The sequence below is a fragment of the Asterias rubens genome, chromosome 6 (genome assembly GCF_902459465.1).
Source record: "Asterias rubens chromosome 6, eAstRub1.3, whole genome shotgun sequence".
NCBI classification, from domain to species: Eukaryota; Metazoa; Echinodermata; class Asteroidea; order Forcipulatida; family Asteriidae; genus Asterias; species Asterias rubens.
This window is the reverse complement of record NC_047067.1, coordinates 11389168-11409687: the sequence shown is the minus strand read 5'-3', so window position 1 is coordinate 11409687 and position 20520 is coordinate 11389168. Positions and strand designations below refer to the sequence as shown.

The 20520-nt window shown below is 36.8% G+C and overlaps 1 protein-coding gene across 1 annotated transcript; it reads left to right on the top strand.

The window, feature by feature from the left end:
- Nucleotides 1–325: 325 nt before the first annotated feature.
- LOC117291351 (synaptonemal complex protein 1-like) lies at nt 326–19224 on the top strand. Its single transcript, XM_033773000.1, has 23 exons — nt 326–441; nt 2233–2415; nt 2652–2966; nt 3762–3829; nt 4134–4266; nt 5837–5906; nt 6123–6196; nt 6806–6914; nt 7041–7165; nt 7799–7957; nt 8686–8789; nt 9356–9473; nt 9658–9810; nt 10762–10950; nt 11115–11177; nt 11504–11698; nt 12594–12686; nt 14100–14246; nt 14977–15142; nt 15742–15914; nt 16656–16862; nt 17358–17474; nt 18502–19224. The coding sequence occupies exons 2-23, from the start codon at nt 2260–2262 to the stop codon at nt 18685–18687; spliced, it is 3120 nt and encodes a 1039-aa protein (XP_033628891.1). The 5' UTR covers nt 326–441; nt 2233–2259; the 3' UTR covers nt 18688–19224.
- The last annotated feature ends 1296 nt before the right edge of the window (nt 19225–20520 follow it).

Sequence of the window (20520 nt, the reverse complement as noted above, 5' to 3'; positions counted from 1 at the left end):
CGAGTACGTTTGCCCGTCGCGCGTGAGACGGTGGGTTTAACAAGGTTTAACAAGCGAACTTACTTACCGCGTGGGGACGATTTAACGACTTGTCTACAAGTCTAGGCTTTACTTGAAAAAAACCCATGACAAGCACATACAACATTCAGATACAAAAATAAATCGACACATGCAACAGCCGTACACGTAGGATTGTGCGATACTTTAATAATTCCGACCAATCATGGCGGTCGACAAAAACAACATTATGCTACAGCTACTGTGATTGGTTCAAACTTTTATACCTAATAAAATAATCTTCACTTTTTACCAAATCGATTTTTATCGTCTGCTGAAACAATCATGGCGCTGGTGACTGACATCAAACTGAAATTCATAAACTAACTATAAAGAGGAAAATCCGGCCACAATCTCCTATGTATTTGTTTGATATGATGAAAGGTAGGCTCAAATGTGTAACATGTTATCTGCATAGAGTAATGTTTACGTTATGTGCCTTTTGCTCTTTTGTAAAATATAGAAAAAGACGTGCAAAATTCATTCCAACTCGGACTGATTGAATGGGGAAAACTTGGTGATGCGAATGACGATTGGTGGTTGGCAGGGGGTATAAACTTTACTTAATAAATGTAGGGGCCTATTATAATTATGCTTTTTGTCAATGCGTGAAGACCAGGCTAAAATAAGTATTTCTGTATTTCTTTTCACTTCGATATTTCCATCAGCGGTTTGGTAAAATCTTGGGAAGGTAGGCCTAACTCTTTTTTGACAACAACAAGCACTCTTTCAATTCAACACAACAACATGAAACTGTTGTTGCAATTTTTAGTAAACAAACAAAGCCCAACAAACCCAATCTATGAACAAAGACACTAAGCAGGCACAACAACTGTCTCAACATTAAAATAAGTTAACAATTTTGATTTGAGGCATATCTGATAATAACTTGGTTTTGGAGCTGTATCCCCAATTGTCATGATAAACTTCAAAATCAAAAAGTAGCCATATGTGTATAGGCCTAAGCCCTTTTCACACGGGCAAAATGTAGCCAGGGTCCCTTGCTACAAAATTTGTTATCACCATGCGTGACTGATTTTGTGAGCTACAATTTAGCCCTTGCTAAATTGCTCTCGTATAAAGCCCCTTTCACACGAGAGCAATTTAGCAAGGGTCCCTTGCTAAATTGTAGCATGGTTGTTAATTTTACAAAATGCACCTCGTGTGAAAGGACAACAATTTTTTGAGTGTCCAGGGTCCCATGTCAAATCTTGTCTAACATTGCTACATTTTGTCGGAGGTCCAGACCTACGACAAAATCTTACACTAGCGGAAGTTTTGACCAAGGACGTGGGCTACATCATCGTGTGAAAGGAACCCTTGTTTATTGAACGACGCCCTAGGTGAAAATGCCCATACAGCGCATGCTATTGTGGGTGCTATCTTGTCCAACTAAGGTGATCAGGATTACCAATTCGTCATATCACTCTCATGTCGTACAAGGGTTGTTAGTTTTTTAACTTTGCAGTGGGAAAGCTCACAAATTCAGTCACGCATGGTGATAACAAATAAACAATCCACGCTCGTAAATTTTGTCGCAAGGGACCCTGGCTACATTTTGCCCGAGTGAAAAGGGCTTAAAAGGGGCTTAAATATATGGCTGACACATGGAATCACGAACTCTCGCCAAGACTTGTTACTGCGCTTACCCTCCATCCGTAATGGAGACCGCTTGCCAATTGTGCAGTCATATTTCCATGTACAGCCACAAAGAGCACCGCCACCGTACTCAAGCTCTGACCTGTTCAAGGGAGTGTGGGTTCGGGAGTTGTGACACTGATGTCCTTTTAAAAGCAAGACACTGTTATAGTTTTGCTTTGTCATTTGGATGGGATGTAAAGCTTTAGGTCCCGTGTGTTGTTATAACAACCATCAACGCATGTAAAAGACCCCAGCACACACTAATATCCCAAAGAGAAGTAGTTCGCCCAGTTGTTTCTTGCTGTGCGACTATCTTCAATTATAAAGGCTGCACTAGAAAGGAAGAAGAAGACACAACCCCTTTTTTTAAAGACATTTAATTTTTAACGTTTGCAACACTGACATTGTACAATAATTAATTTATTCAGCAAATCTGTAAATGGTATCATGAAAGAATCTTACATCGCAAACAGATTCAGCACAACTTATTTATTTTGATATTTTATTATGTGTTTTTGTTTTTTTTCCCTTCAGATTAGCACTGCATAACTAAGGAACAAGATGCTATCCCAAAGGCAGGAAGAAGAGCAGGCGAACAGTCAGCCATTCTTCAAACCATCCTCTCAAAGTCAAAATGCATCACATAGTTTCTTCATATTCGGTGACAGAGAAAGTAAAACAGAAACTACAAGAAGTAATACTTCTTCAATATTCCAGGTAGGGTGAAACAAATGCTCAAAAACGTGTTACTTCCTGACAAAATTTTGTCAGATCTTGTTACCAAAAGTTATCAAAACCAAAGCTTGCCATAGAATTAAAACAGCCATCAATAACAAGCTAACAGTACACCACCACTGGTTCTAAAGAAATACATTCCTGGTTTTTCATTATGCCTGTTTCAACATCAACATCTTTACAAAACATGGACAATTATTTGTATACCAACCTTGTAGGACACTCAGCCACAGCAAGCCAGTTCGGTCAGCACACATCCACTACAAATAGCGTCAAATCTAAACCAAGCAACTGCTTCCATGCCTGAACAACCGTTTCTCCAGCAGCAGCAAAAGTCTTCTACTTTGCAGCTTGACAGCATGTCTGAGGGGTCAGATCGTCTGAGCATGATACATACCCGCCTGCACCATGAAGCAGACAAAATCCGGAGTTGGAAGGTTCAAACTGAGATGGAATTGAAGCAGAGGGAGAAAAATCTTCAAGATTCCCAGCTCACAATAGATTCACAGAAGAAATCAATTCTTGAGTTGCAGGTAGTTTGCTCTTCCTTAAAGTATAAATACTTAATTTAACTTCCAGGCTGGTTATAAACTTGGTTGGTCTTTTTCAATTTTAATTTCTGTGATTAAATCAAATTTAATTATCAAATTCAGGATTCTCTGTTGCCCCTAGTTTTAGCCTTGATGCCCCTTAAAAGTTTCACATAGGCCAAGACTTTAAAAATTTCCATTGGAAGTGCCCTTAGCAAAATAAAAATTGGCCTTGTTCCGTCAAATATGAATTCTGAGGCATGGCTTCAAATGTTTGAAGATGTATTGGAAAACATTAACACAGTCTACAACTGGCCATTTCTTTTTCTTTGCATGTACATACTTGTATTAAGGCCTCTTGAAAAATAATTTAACTAAGAAATTCATATTAAAGCCATTGGACCCTTTCGGTACAGGAAAAAAAAATAAAAAAATCACAGATTTACAAATAACTTACAGGGTTTACAGAAGGTAGTGGTGAAAGACATCTCTTGAAATATTATTCCATGAAATGCTTTACTTTTTGAGAAAACAGTAAAATAATATCAATTCTCGATAGCGAGAATTACGGATTTATTTTAAACACGTGTCATGACACGGCGAAACGCGCTGATATGAGGGTGGATTTTCTCCCGACTCCAATGGCCGATTCAGCCTAAATTTTCACAGGTTTGTTATTTGATATAGAAGTTGTGATACACGAAGTGTGGGCCTTGGACAATACAGTTTACCGAAAGGGTCCAATGGCTTTAAAACATAGACTAAAACTTTGATTATGTACTAATTTTTGTCCAACAGCTTCAAAATGAAAACCTCAGCAGAAAACTCAAAGAGGAAATGGACAACCGAACAGACATATCAGAAAGGTGAAGTAGTTTTTGTGGTGTTTAATTATCATGGAGTATTTTATTTTGAGTCAGTTGTTTCCAAGTATGTAATTACACAGGGGCAAGGCCTCTTTTGCCCTTTGTTTTGTCCTTAGTTTTGAATAGACTTTAAGACGTTTGCCCTTTTCAAAATGAAAATGGCCTTTCCCTGTCAAAGATGAATTTCCAGGCCTGTGTTCTGTTGACTTTGCCTGGTATGGTTGCATTGCCTATAAAACAGTCAATATGACATCTAGACGGCCACCAAGCAGTAATTTACCTGTGACATTAATTGTTCACACAGGATTGAATCAACAAGAGATATGTGCAACTTATTGAAGGATTATACAAGCAAGTTTCAGGAGAGGATGACTCTATGTGAAAATGACAGAGATGAACTCAAAGCAATTGAAAAACAGCACATGGAAGATACAGAGGTATTTTTAATTAAATGTTTACTTTCAGTCTTATGATGTTATATTGTTGTTATTAGAGCAGTACATGTGCAAATGAATTACGAGCACTAATCTATAAAAAAAAATCCCATTAAAAATTAGTTTCTTTATTTCAAAAACAACAAAGCACTTTAATTATTCCAGCTTTAGAGTGTGCATATGCTTGAATTCCTAGTCTGTTCCTTTCCCCACCTTCATCCTTTAAAGTCTTCCTCAATGATTTCCGCGTTCCGTCATTCCTCCACTGAAAGATTTATGATTCATCAGACCATTATACAGTGGTTAATCAAAGCTCACAGTTTTCAGTTGACTTGCCAATATAGAGTAATCAAGCAACAACCTTGACCATGACAATATAGGAAGCGGGTCAAAATTGATCACTTCCTTCTAATGGGCTATCTGCCGCTAAAAAAAAGTGCAGGTGTACTTTTGTTCTAAAAGTAATCTGACATTATTGTCTTCAATTCAAGTTGATTCCCAAAATTTGTTTATTTTTCCTTGAAATGGAGGGAGACGTTAGATACAGTTGCCAACCTCATTCCTGCATCATCAAATTTGTTAAACTGCAAACTTGCCTTACTTCGCCTGACTGTGTGTCTATGAAAATCGTGTGGTAATGCGGTCATGAAATTGACTCGCTTTCCATATGTAGAGGTTTTAGTTCGTGACTTTTATCGGAAGTGTAAAGATGGAAAGTTTCCTATTGTAAATGAAACAACATATGGCTTTGATAGGGTCATGGGACCATTCCAAACAACAGAACAGTTCCTGTGGATAGTATTTTGACCCTCAGTTGCCAATAAGTTAGTTGCCAATTGCCAAATGTTGTTTTGAAATTTTAGATATAATCCGCTTCTCAAAATAATTAAATTTCAAAAATGTTATTTGTTTTCTTTTTTTCTGGTGCATTTGCTCACAAAATGAGTTTGTTTTTTAATTTTATAGAATAATGCACTCAAAAAAATCTGTTGAATCTTGAAAAAACAAATCATTGCCTGAATAAAACTTCTTATTTTTTCTTTTAAAACCACTTCCATTGATTCCATTATATTTCACGACGTTATTGTTAACTAACAAAGCAGTGGTTTATTTTGTGTCCAAATTATTTTAAATATTATTTGTTTTGTTTTGTTTTGCCTGCATTTGCACACATACTGAATTATTTGCAAATAGACCGATCCAGTAGGATCGGCCCACGACGCCTTGTGAGCAAGAACACGTGGGGCTCTCCAATGCCTTTTTGCACAACTCTGCCGCGCGCGCCAAGCATACGCGCACGCATGTCAGACCTTAGTGTCGGACCTTCATTGCGTTGTGATTGGTCAATACGCAATGGGGTGGAGCTTAATGGATCGGTCTATTGTACAGAGTCAATATCAGGAATATTGCATTCAAAACAGGATCCTAAATTGTTATCCAAAATAACTTCTTTTTTCTTTAAACCACTTCCAATGATTCCATATGTGTCATCACATTATTGTTAAATAATACTGCAGTGGTTTATTTTGTATCCAAATTATTTTAAAATGATGTGGTCATCCTCTACCCACAGGAATTAGGAGACATGTTCAAGGATCTAAGTCTCCTTCATACTAACAAGGTGAACGACCTCATTCTTACATGTAAGTAGGTACACTTTTTTATAGTAATGACCCAACGAAACGGTTGTTAGGCCAAAAAATCAATGTTTAACAGGTGCTGTATGCATCAAATAACATTATTATTTTTTTTTTTAGAAACATACTTACACAAACATTTCCTTGAAACTCAGCTGCCAAACAAGTAATTTTATTTGGCTTATTTTTTATTTTTTATTATGATGATTTTTCATTTTTCAGTGGAAACTGAAAAAAACTCTAACTTGAAGAACAACGAGCAACTAATCAGTCAACTTAGAGAAATACAACTTAAGGTAAGCAAAGACACCAGTCCGTTAATACACCCAGGCTTCATTATTCTCACATCACTGTAAAATGTTTATATCTGAGCCTTATCTGAGCAGGAAGTAAAAAATACCCCTCATCTGTTTCTAATCAATCAGTTTGTGTAAGGAGCACCCCTTCTTGATTAAAATCCCTCTTTACTTTGTGTATGAATGATTTATTTTTTGTTTTTAAGGAAGCCAGGGATTTATGTTCAGAAATAACGAGACACATCAGGTTTGAACAAATGGATAAGAAGGGCATAAATAATCTACGAGTTTGGCCTAGATTCTAGATCATTAAAAAAAAGTTTTTTCAAAATAAGATGATAAATTTTATGTGGTAAGTTGATATAATTGAACAAAATGTTGGGCATGTACTTGTTTCTTTTTCCTCTTTGGCTTTTTTTCTTTTTATGATTACCTATCAGTTCATGATTGTTACTTTCAGGATCTTCCCATCTCAGATTAAACTAGATTAGATTTCATTTATTGTCCACATTAAAAAAATATATAGAAATTTGATTTCCTCTGACAGTTTAGTTGTTTCCTCCTAAAATATGTCTTGGTATAATGTATATTTGTTTTATCTCTTATTAGCTCAAGGATCTTGAAAAAGAACTGAATGAAAAAGAAAATGACATCAGTCAACTGACGCTCAAGAAGCAAGAAGTAGCTCTACAACTGACAAGACTGCAGGAAGAAAATTGTGAGTTTGATTCTGTACATGTTGATTTTGCTGTCTTCAAAATAACCACATTTTTTCTCCATGTTTAGGGGATGCAAACAACTTGAGTTACATATTTTCATAACATTGTTCTGTGTCTTTTTCCAGCTTCTCTGCAGAACACTTTGACTGAAGCACTTGGTAAAATTCAAACCCAAGTGAACAATTTGGAGCAAGCTGATCAAGACAAACAAGGACTACAAAGGGACAAGAACACTTTGACCTCAGAAAAGGTAACATTTCAGAATTTGAAACTAAACTGACCAATAACAAAGTAACTGTTTTTAAACTGAAAAGTTGTTATGATAACAGTTATACTTCTACAGGTACTATATGATTTAATGTTAAAATTATCTGTTTCTATTCATATAGATTTTGGTTTATCTTTACTAAATCATAAACTTGATCATTTTCATGGAGTAGGCCCTATGACCAAATATTTTCTGGCCTAGAAAACACACCCATGATTTCATCCATAATACCTTCTTCTCTTGTTTTCGAGAAAGAAGTAATGTTCAGAACTAGGTTTGAGGTCTCGAAATCAAGCATCTGAAAGAACACAACTTCGTGTGACAAGGGTGTTTTTTCTTTCATTATTATCTCTCAACTTTGACGACCAATTGGGCTCAAATTTTCACAGGTTTGTCATGTTGAGATACACCAAGTGAGAAGACTGGTCTTTGACAATTACCAATAGTGTCCAGTGTCTTTAAGGACCTTACAGTTCTAAGCAGATGATTTGCTAATCTAAGAGTAGACCGATACTTGTTCATCTTCATAACTTTATAACAAAATAATAATGAGTGTCCTTGATCAATCATCCATTGATAATGGTCTTATAATCTCTCAATAAATCCTACTGACAGCTGGAGCTTCAGCAGGCTCTACAACGCCAAAACAAACACACTGAGGACCTCAAGCAGAACATCCAGGACTTGAAGGAACACATCCATGAAATCACCACTGACAAGGAGAAACTCTCCAATGAGATTCAGAGTCTCAGACAAAATCTGGAGATTAAAGTGGTAACTATTAACCACCCTTTTTCACATTCCACAGGAAATTTCCAGGAAACTCCTGGGGATTTTTAACCCCACCTTCACACCATGTTCGTTTCACACTTAAGGTGTCATTTACCTGGGATGGGAAGAACGAACACTCGGCATAACCCAGGGATTATCTGCCTTAACCCTACTCCAAGCAGGGGTAACTTTTGGCTATTTCCAAGGAATTTTCCAGGGTATAGCAATTCAGGTTGAAATGTCAACCAAGTTTCCTGGGAAATCAATCTAGTATGAGAGGGGTTTTAGCATTCAGGTTTCAGTTTGAGACACTAATGATTTGGATCAAGAAATGTTTCTTTGAAGAGAAGTAGATTTAACATTGTACTATGTGTCATGACTGAGCAGTGTAGTGCACCAAAGTTCTTGAGGTTAAGTCATCAGGGTGTGGGTTTGAATCCCAGTCATGAAACTTGTGTCCTTTAGCAAGATTCTTTGCTATAGTTGCTTCTCTTAACCCAGATATATACTCCTCACAGGGATCTGAGAAAGATTAAAGGAATTTTACTGACCCAATGACCAGGGCACTAATGTAAAGTGCAATGATATGTTATTGTAAAATGTAGGTGTGTTGTTTGCAGAAGACTTTCAGGAGAGAAACTAGTTTTCCTCGAATTTACCGACAAAGATGTATAAAAACTCAAGGAATATTTAACTTGTCATTCTTTGTCATGCTTTGAAAACATTCAAAGAGTGAAACAGATACATTGAAAGATGAACTCAAAGTGGTCCTTGAGAGAGAGCAGGCGTCATACGACAAAGTGGACTCCATCAAGAAAGAGAAGGAAGCCGAACGGTAACATCCCATTAATACGTTGATTAAAATGCTTGTGGTCATTACAAACTTGGTCCATAAAAGAAACTGCTGGAGGAATAATGGAAAAGCTTTTACTCTCCTAAAAAATCTGGGGGGAAAAGTCGTTCATATTCTGTTTATTTCGATAAACATCAGTCTACAGAGGTATTACGTAAATCAAAATGTCTTCTTTCACTGACTAAATGCACAAAGACCATGCATACTCTGATGAAACAATTTGCAGAGGGCTGTAGGCCGGTACATTTACTGCGATCATTTACCGAGCACTTAGGCACTTTGATAAAAATAGCGAACAAAAAATGCAATATGACAGGAGTGATACTTTACGGAGGCAACAAATGCTATTGCCTCCATGTCCCCTGGTTATTGCCTTGAAATACTCAAGTAGAAATTTACAGTTTCCTCATAGGGTGCCCTTTACCATGGAGAAAATCCCTTGCCCTTTTAAAAAACAAAGCATACAGGCCTGATATGATATTTACAAATCAATCATAACTTCTTCCCACAAGTGTATTTAATCTTTTGAAATCCTTAATCTTTGACAGAGCTGAAAACATTAATCTGTCTGAGCTTCTGAAGACCTCTCAGGATAAAACCAACTCCCTGGAATCTCAGCTTCAAGCAAAAGGAGAGGAGTTGAACAAGCTAAACAATGAACTTGAGGTACGCCAGCTCACTTATTGCTCAAGTCCTTCAGTCAACTGAACTTTTTATCAAATTTTAACAGGCAGCTTTAACTAACATTTTACGTTAATAAATATTTATCGATCTGTGGTTTCTGAGCAGTTCTAAGTTGATGTATTGGAATTGCAAACATTTTGATAAAGCATTTGTTTTCATCTTTTAGACTTTGCAGAAGACGTCTGAGCAGGAAAAACTGGACCTTGAAGCTGCTGTTGAAAAATCTGAGAAGCTGGAGGAAGAGATTAATAATCTCAGAGAATTGCAAACGGAACAAGATATGACTTCAGTTCAAACGTTACAAGAAGAAAAGGCCAAAGTATGAAGTTTCCACCAACTAAAATATCAATTCAGTCTCTTAACTGATATAGCTTTTTGTCAGACTATAGATTTATACCTCAAAACTTATGTTCCCGTTAGATGAAAACAAACAAGATTTTTTTCATTCTAAGAAAGATTTTGCTTCATTTTTATAATAAAAAATGCAGAATACCACAGAACTATTTTTTACGATAACATGTATGCCCTACACTGTGCTTGTGCTGAAAAGATATTTGACCTGAGTTCTGTAAAGCTGAAACACCAACAATTTCTCTCAGAAAAGAAACAGTTTATATCTGATGAAGTAGCTGTTGCTACAAAAGGCTATGCAGATCTTATGTTGTTATTTATAGTCCTTAAGTGGTACTACTACAACCTTCCTCTTATCTATCAGACTAAGTTTGGAAGTGTCGTGGCCTAGCGGTTAAGAGCACCGAATTCAAATTCTGGTGTTTCTGATCAGCAGAGTGTGGGTTCGAATCCCCAGCGATGACACTTGTGTCCTTAAGCAAGACACTTAACCATGGCTTCATCCTTCGGATGGGACGTAAAGCCGTTGGTCCCATGTGTTTTGTAACGCATGTAAAAGAACCCAGTGTACTTTTCGAAAAGAGAAGGGGTTCGCCCCGGTGTTCCTGGCTGTGGCTGCTGTATACGCCGTAGCATCTTGTAAACCCTTTTAAGGTGCTAAATAATTGGGTCTCAAAATTCATCACTGCAATTACCTATCATTCTGAAAGTTTGTATATACTCAGCGCCTTGAGTACCTTGTTTGGTAGATACGTGTGCTATATAAGACATTGATATTATTATTTTATTAAGTTATGAATTAGAGATTCTGACGTATATAGCTTTAACGCGTGAGGAAAACAGACACTTTAACAGGTCTTGATGTTGGAATACACAGTCTTTTGTTTAGTTGATAAATTAATTTCGTTAACCTCCACAGTCTGACACCTTAAACAAGGATCTTGCTGCTTTGAACAAGCAGTCAACCAGCCTGGAGACCAAGAACAAGAACCTGCATACCCAACTCACCACCAAGACAAAGCAGTTAAAAGATCTTCAACAAGAAATGAAAACACTGAAAGGAAATCTGACAAAACAAACCAAGCTTGCCACATCTGCGGAAACTCAGGTATTTATGTTTTGTCTACTGATGGGAATAAATAATCAAATAGTTGTTTCAAAATATCACCACAAGTTACATTTTTTTAAAGTTTATTTTTCAGATTGATAAATTTATTAACATTTATGTTGAAAGAAAAGGTAATTGCAATGTCACTCTATTTTGACATGTAGATATCTGAGGCTACAGAAGAAATAGAGAAGAAAACAACCGAACTTGAAGTAATATCAACAAAGGTATGACATTGATGTTATAAAATGGCTTAAATGCAGGTGTAACAGTAATTGTGTCTGAAAATCAGTTCATTTCATTTAATCGATTAATTCTGGTTGTGAAGCAAAGGACTCTCCGTAAAGTTGGAATTGGACACTCACAAAGTATATGGAGAAACAGTAAAATGTATAAAAAGTATTTGTTTTAAGACATGTACCTTGATTTTAGTATTTTGTTTTGAGCCATGTAAACAAAATTCTTATAAAAAACAGTAAATTTTCGCCTTCTGTCATTCTTTCAACTCATAAAGTTTCTTCACCAAGCTCACAATTTTCTGTTCTTTCTTTAGTTGACTGAGGCACAGAAGGAAGCATCCGATAAGACTAATCTCCTAGAGGACAAGACTAATCTCCTACAAACTCTGGAGGCAGAAACAGAGACATTGAGAAAGAAAACAGAAACTGCGACCAAAGAGCATGGTGATGCGAAACAAGCCTGCGAGCTACAAATGATTGAAGTCAGCGCAACATTGGATAAATACAAGGTCAAGTACATAGTTATTACAGACAAAGAGGAGTTCAGTTTGTGAGAGAATCAATTGCCATACACCTTTGGATTGTGGTTTCGGGGGATTTATTTTTTTGCAAAATAAAAACTTTAATACTTGTTTAAAAAATGTGAATACTGAACACACTATTGGCAATAGACCGATCCATTAAGCTCCGCCCAATTGCGTATTGACCAATCACAAAGCAACGAAGGTCCGACACTAAGGTCCGACATGCGTGCGCGTATCTTGGCCCACGCGGCAGAGTTGTGCAGAAAGGCATTGGAGAGCCCCACATGTTATTGCTCACACGTGCATCGTGGGCGGAGCCTTCTGGATCGATCTATTGGTAGTCGAAGCACTGTAGTCTTTTGGTAGGTGTTTATTGCATAGGCCTGGAATAAAATAGAGGGCCAATCCCTTTGTTGCCCTGGTCTTGGCCTTGGTGCCTCTCCAAAAGTTTCCTAGAGATTTTAAGTCTTTCTGAGGGAAATGCCCTTTTCAAAATAAAAATGGCCTTGCCCTCTTAAAGATAAAATTCCTGGCCTGATACATTCATGCAGCTTCCTGGCTAATAATTTGTTGATTTCCTTATTTTTGATTTCTCAGTTGTATAATTGAAAATTGAGAAACACAGTATAAAGTCTCGCTGAGCCTGGTACTTTCCTGACTTGTATGTTTTAAGACTAATGAGCTTTTTTTTTTGTAGCCAGGATTTGGTATAAGGATGTAAAAACTTGCTGGAACTTTTCACATTGGGTGTCCAAATTGTTTACTAACGATAAATTTACATGGAAGATAAAACAGGGTGTTCAAGTTTAAAACAGGGTGTCCAAAAGACACCCAAACACCCCTTCGGCTAACACTATAAGTTGAATGAATTTTCTTGTAGGCTGAGAATGAGAGAATGGTTGCACAGAAGGACAAGGAGATCAAACAGCTGCAGAAGGATATGGAGCAACAGAAACAGAATAAAGTTATGGAGGTATGAGCTTAAAGACATTGTACACGTTTGGTAATTGTCAAAGACCAGTGTTCTCACTTGGTGTATCCCATCATAAGCATAAAATAACAAGCCTGTGAAAATTTGGGCTCAATCGGTCATCGAAGTTGCGAGAAAATGATGAAAGAAAAAACACACGAATTTGTGTGCTTTCAGATAGGAATAAAAGACTTCTAGCTAGAAGTCTTTTATTATTTTAGTGAGAAATTACCTTTTCTCAAAACTATGCTACTTCAGAGGGAGTCATTTCCCACAATGTGTCATACTATCAACAGCTCTCCAATGCTCATTACCAAGTCAGTTTTAAAGTTAATATTTGTTTTGAGTAATTATCAAACGTGTACCTTCATTTTAAATTTGTACATTTTGATACCTTTTTGTGGATTTTTTTCTATGGAAGAGAAAATATCAGAGGGGGTTCAACCAGTACTTTCATCACCCTGATTGTGTAGCGAACACTTTGCACAGCTCTCTGAATTTTTTTTTTCATATTGACTTTTTTTTGCCCCTTGTCTTTGAGTTGATTTTCAAATTACTGTTTAATTCAGCCTAAGGCCAATAACAAAAAATAAATATATAAATAAGTAACTAGGTATTTTAAAGACAGTGGACACTATTGGTAATTGTCAAAGACCAGTCTTCTCACTTGGTGTATCTCAACATATGCATAAAATAACAAACCTGTGAAAATTTGAGCTCAATTGGTCGTCGGAGTTGCGAGATAAATATGAAAGAAAAAAACACCCTTGTCACGCGCAGTTGTGTGCTTTCAGATGCTTGATTTCGCAACCTCAAATTCTAAACTTGAGGTCTCAAAATCAAGTTCGTGGAAAATAACTTCTTTCTCGAAAACGACGTCACTTCGTTTCTCACAATGTTTTATACTATCAACAGATCCCCATTACTTGTACCAAATGAGGTTTTATGCTGATAATTATTTTGAGTAATTACCAATAGTGTCCACTGCCTTTAAAACAAGATAACTAGAATTATGATATTAACTTCGGTTTTTACCCATACACTGATGTATGTTAGCACTGTATACTGTTCAGTACTTTCCAGAGTCCTGTGAAAAATATCACAGGCATGTTACTCGGGTGGGATTCGAACCCATGACCCTTGCAATTCTAGAGCAGTGTCTTACCAACTAGACTACTGAGGTTGGCCGGTAGCTAGAGGCAGTTTGAATCCTATGTTTTGGCACCAGGTACCGCAACGATATAAGAGATGTTAAATCATAGAATTATGATGTTAACATGAGCTGCAGTTAAAGTCAAAAATAGCATCATTTGAAGAGCTAAACCAAATCAGACCCTTTTTATTGGTTTATCTGTATAAGAATTAAAAACGTAATCAAACTTGTATTATTTACAATACTGACTTTACATTGCAAAGGAGGAGCAAATGACTACTTTCACCAAGGAAGTACAAGGATTGAAAGAAAAGCTAGTGGAAGCACAGACTGAGAGAGATGAAGCCAAGAAACAGATGAGCAGCCACAGTGAAAGCCTAATGATAATGAAAAAGAACCTCAAAGAAAAGGTACATACATTAGCTTTGGTCTGGTCTTTGTCTAGGTCATACATATACTTTGATACATTGGTCCAGTTTGTAGAGTGTCACGGCCGAGTGGTTAAGAGCATCGAATTCAAGTTCTGGTGCTAATTCACCGGAGTGTGGGTTCGAATCCCGGTCGTGACACTTGTGTCCTTGAGCAAGATACTTTACTATAATTGCTTCTCTTCACCCAGGGGTATAAATGGGTACCTGCGAGGGTAGAGGTTGATATTGTGTGTGAAAAGCTTTCGGAGCGCCATGGCAGCTCGGGGCTGTATACTCCCTAATGGGAGCTGAGAAAGATTAAAGGGATGCTTATTGGCCCAATGACCAGGGGACTAATGTAAAGCGCATTGATACGGTTTGTTGTGAAATGCGCTATATAAGAATTTGTTATTATTATTATTATTATTAATAAATGGGTCGGAGGGGAATTTGTTAATGCCAAAAAGAAGGGGCACTTGCATTTCAAATATGGTAAATATCAAATGTGTATTCATTGTGATATGAAGGAAACAAATTCCCTAGGAACCCTTTGCTGCCTTGAATTATTGTATAAAGTTTCACTTAAAAAAACACCAAATGTAGTATTACCGAAGCTGAAATATAGATGCATGAAAACAAGACCAAGTTCTCTTGATGGGACACTACACTGTATTGTGATTCAGCACCCAAATTGAGTTAGTTCATATTCAATCATTAACCACTATTTCAGGAGGATGAGCTGAAAAAGCTTCAGAGTGCCACTAGTCTCGCTATGAGTGAACCAATGACTGGTGTCAGCCCTATTGCTCCTAAGCAAAACACCCCATTGCCTCGACATTCTACCCCCAAACATCCTGCCAGCATATCTCACACTCCTAAAACTCCTCTGACAGCAGGTATGTATCAGTGATTGGAGAAATGTGCAAAGTTCACTAGGGAATTTACAAAAATGCCATTCTTTTATGATAAATATTGATCACCAAACTTTTGATCACCAAACTTTTGAACAGGGAATAAATGCACTACAACACTCTTCAAGTGAGGGCAGTATTCCATTAAAAAGATTCTCTTGAATTTGATTGGTTCAGAAAATCGATGATATTGAATTGATATTGCATTTAATAAACAGATTCCCTCAAAGAAATAACTCCAAAACTGATAATGCAATTGGGGAGAGAATGTACCCCAAATGACTTGTGATTCAAACACCAGGGTCCAATTTCATGAAACTTTTTTAAGCAGAAAATACTGTTTGAAATGTTGTTTTGCTCAGCAAAAATTCAGTCGGGCACTCCGCCACAACAATGCAAACTTAGAATTTGGGCTGGTAACCTTTTTTTGCTAGGCAGTACCTGTCTGTGCTTAGCAAGTTTTTGTGCTTACATAGGCTTTATGAAACTGGGCCCACGATGTTTCGCCAAGTCTAGCCTTTAAAAAGTCAGTCTTTTTTGCACAACAAAGAACAATCTGAGGACATCAACTTGTATTGTTGCAGACAAACCCTTGATGGTTACCCCTTGCATGAAGACACCGCAGAGGCACAGCATCTTGAAGCAAACTGAAAGTGTACCCAGGAAAAGACACGTGGTTTTTGTTTCTGAAGAAGAAGAAGACAGTGCCGATGGTTCCATGTCAGACTCTTCTAGCTCACAACTAATGGAAATAGAGGTAAGATTTGTCTCAACTTTTTCAGTTGTTTTCCTTTTCTAAAACGCATACACTTATAGACAGAAAAGAACCTTTTCACTTGTTGATGCATAGTTGAAAAAAGAAAACAATTACTTGGATCATGAAGAAGTACTGATTATTTTTTAGGCATAAGATCATTATGGGTGAAAAAAAGCAGCTGAAGTCAAAATGTTTGCTATTTTCTGTAGAACTATTATCAATAGAATTGATTTTGCAAAAGCTGCATGCAAAATATTGTTTTCTTTTGTGACGATAACTTCTTGAGTACTGCTGCATCCCTTAGCCAGAGATCTTTAGGGTTTTTCACAGGATCCTTGGTCTTCTTTTAACAAGTGCCGCCTTTTGCAGAATGTCTTCTCACTGTTGTGCAAATCTCAACAAGGTGTTTCTCCAGTGCCTTTTGAACGATGAAAAGGGCTCAAACTACCAAAGGGATTACCTAAGCTTCATGTTCACTTGCCACAACTTCAAACGTTCTCTTGCAAAGTCCTGATTTTTCTGGGGGTTTTTCTTTCTCTGTTTGAGATCTACCTTTACATAACCCAGCAAAGCAAGGCAATACTCCGTCTTCAGACAACAAAATCCAGACATCAATGTTCTATAACATGATCAGTCTGTATAATAAAGTCCCAGAGGATCTGTGACTGGATCTGTCCCCACAGTTTTCTCATGTGTTTATTATTTTTATTGTTAGTTATTTCACTTTCTGTTTTTGTTCAGTTAAGTGAAGTAGAAAGACGGCTCGTGACTTCATCAAGCAAGAGACCAAGTCAGTCTGTCCAGCCACTTCATGTAACTCCTTCCAGGAAAGGCCAAAGTCCACAATTTACCAAGACAGCATCGGCATCAAAGACCACTCCTACCAGACCTCCTCCGAGACAAAACCAATATTCACAAAAAAGCAAATCTCATCTCAAACACAAAAAGGTAACCACGGTAAAAATCTTAATATTCAAACATGTTCTTCAGAAGGACTTTTTCAATTTTTTTTTAAAAAGGAAATAAATCATGTTTTTCAATCAAATGGAAAACAAAACAACTTAAAAACTTCATTCTATTGTTTTTAAAGAACAGCACCCAGGAAAATTAGTTTTACATGTAAGATATTGAATAATAAACCACAAGGGCTACTGACTAGGTAAAATTCATAGATTCTGACTGGCACCCCCTGATAAAAAGATACTGACAAAACAAGGAAAATGCTAACCTAGTCCTAGGGATCTCAGATGGTAGAGCGCCAGCATGTTAATCCGGAGGTCGTTGGTTCAAATCCCACTCTAGTAAATTTGTCTTTGTTCAATCCCAAATATAATTAATTGTGTTTCAAATGTGGACAAAATCACAAGTAAGTTCAAATTATGCATAATTTGAGAAACAAAGGTCAAAACACATTCAATTATTTGTACTTTGTTATCATTAAAGATGAGAGCTCAGGCAGATACTCCCACTGAAATGACGCAAGCTGAAGTGAAGCGCTTCAAAGAGCTGTACCCAGAGGAGGTCCATAATGACGCCTTGCATCCAAGCAGCAAGACAAAGGTGAGTCTCAAGGTGGTGGAATAACGAGAAAATCAATAGAGACAACAGCAAGCATGTCTTTAAAATTACTTGCAAGGAAAACATTTTGTTTGTGCAGGACGCGCGTCACACGTGTCGACTGATGCCACGCTCACCATGTTGGTGGGCAGTTAGGTTTACGTGTATTAACGCCGCGTCGCCTAAAATGTGCACTTCACTGCATAACGCACAGCATAGAGTTACATACCAAAACGCACAGTGAAATTGCCCGCCAGTATGGCACATTCAAGATTTTTCTGATGATGGCTTCAGGTGAAATGGGTCAATAAAGAAAGTTGTTAGTTTCGCCTCGGGGATAAAGAATATAATATTTTGTTTCAACCTTTAGGGCCACGTCACGCAAGGCTATTTACAGGCAAACATAAAATTCATGGGGTTGTAAGACATTGTTTGAAAAATTACTCATGGGCTACCAATACCAAAGTGGTCCTGAGGTCCTGGACATGTAGCAGTGACTGAAGCTGCATGGTTGCCTCCAAGTTGCCTGTAAAAGTCGCCTTGTGTGACAAAGGCCCTACTCCGATGTATTAAGCTCAGTACCTACTTTCCTGAGTTCAGGGAAAAGGATACGGGTTCAAATCCCACCCAAGTGATTTGCCTGTGTTTTTTTCTTCACATAACTAGGGAAAATACTTATATATATGCAGTGCTTAAATGCATAAGGGTAAAACCAAGTATAAAAGAGTAAGTGTTTCCGCTTCACAAATGTTGGGTTCAAGGGGTCAGAGCATTGATGGGCAGCCAGCCGCCTCCAAGTTTATTACAAAGCTGCACCATGCATCTCAAGTAGGATAAACAGATGCCTCCCTTTTGGCCAACTTTATCTATTTTGCTCATTAACATGTTGACATCTCTTTCCAATGTAATCTAAATCAACCTAAGTCATTGGTTAGTCCGCCAAAAACTTCTATGGTGAAAGATATTTACAAGTTTGCCAATGTGCAAAGCATAACTTTATTTCCCCTCAATTCAATTATAATTTCAACAGCCAAAGAAAAAGACGTCATCAGCATCTGACAACACTCGCAAGGCTCCGAACCGCATCTTCAAGGTGAAAGGAGTTAAAGACTCCTCCAGAGGTAGTAGTAAGAAAGATAAAACTGCTAGCAAAGCCAATAAAGAAGTAGACCTGTCTTGGTTTGATTCAGATTCGGTGTATGGATTCTTTGATTAAACACTGATCGATGTGTGACCATATGGACCTTATGCATTTACGTCATACACAGGCATGATATATTCTTCTTTACTTTAGACCATTTTCCGATTTTTGTTGCCCGTGAAAAAATCAGAAAAAGTTGTTATTTATAAGACCTAAAAAGGTTATTACAGCCCATGTCTGGATGTAGGTCAGCCCTTGTAAAGATTTTCCTATTTTTTTCCTTGGACCAAATACCATGCCTGCACACAAGCCGCCATTATAGAGGTAAACCGAAGTTAATCCAATGGAAGCACACAGAATTGTAAGTGCAGCGCACGTGATTGGCAAATAAACAATGTCCTTTTGACCTGTTGGCAAGGGCGCTCTACTCAAATGATGTCATAAGGTCTATTAATTTGTAAGGTTAAATTGGAAATGCGTTCTTGAGTGAAAGTGCTGTAAAACCTGTGATGCACAAAAGTCTTCTCAAATGAGATCTAGATACAGCTTATTGAGAGTAAACTTATTTAAGGATTGTATTACTTAATTTTTAAAGAAGATTTTATGTTTGTTTACAAGAATGATAATAAATTGCTATTATTAGAAAAGATCTATTTTAAAGATATATTATATGATAGTTATATTGTTATTAAAAGTATTTATTGCATAATATTTATATTGTTGTTGAATGTATTTTCGACTTGAACAAATTAACAGAAAAACATGCCAATTTGTCCTGAGTTTGCATTGATTTTCGTGTTGATAGTAAACTGATACATGTTATGTTATATGGGCAGTTTGCAAAATTTTAATAAGTTCTTATGACAAAACATTTACATGCAAGGATTGTACTTTTGAAGTCTTCTGTTAAAAAAAAGGAGACAGGAAAGTTTACGGATACCATCTTTTCTAGTCAAAGTTTGGAGTGATCTTATATAAAGATTTAAAAAAAATAAAAAAAAATTGCTTAAGATTTTGTTTTTAAGTTTTAAATGGAAGTGCGCTTTTGAAAATAACATTGCTCTTGAAGTTTAAAACAGAAGTATGTAAGTCTTGCTGAAGCAAAGGTGTGTACAACAAATAGTTTTAAAGCCCAAAATTGCCCTCTGAGTTTGTACTGACAACAGTTTTCTGGAAATATTTTGTTACTTGTATGAAGAGGTCGTGGTCAAACATTGATTTCTAAGTGAACTAATTTGAAGGAAAATTTTGTTTTACAATGTTGATTTATATTGAAGTTTATAATTTTATTGTACTTTTCTTTAAATAAAATTTGTTTATTGTTGTAAGTTAGCATTATTACTATTATTAAGTTAATGGCTTGAACCTTGTTAAATCTGCTTGCATCAATCATTAAAAAATATTTGAGGTGTTACCAGAATATTTCTAGACTGTGACCCAATATCATACTATTGTACAAATTTTGTTCCACGCTATATGAAAGGTGGTGTATATACATGTACATGTATAAATCCCTTCAATTTAGCCATAGAGCTATGGCTGCACATAATACAAATGGCAACACATAACATGCAAGTGCACATAAAGACGTTGTGGATGTCTTTGGCAATTATAGGAGACTTTGAACACTTGGTGGCAGCAGACTTGCCAGGTAAAGTTTCACATTGTTTCAAAGTTCTGAGCAACTGAGCACATTACTGAGAAATAATAGATTTAGCTGGTAAGTCTGCTGCCATCTACAAATCAACCGTCCCCCATTGCACCTGACTCCAATTGTGAGACTTCATGCAATATATTTCCCTAAGGTAGGGTCCTGTCAACAAAATGCTGATTTATATGCCAACAAATTTATAAAGGATACAATAAAAGTTACATGTTGAAGATTCAGCTGAATACAATGTCTACAAT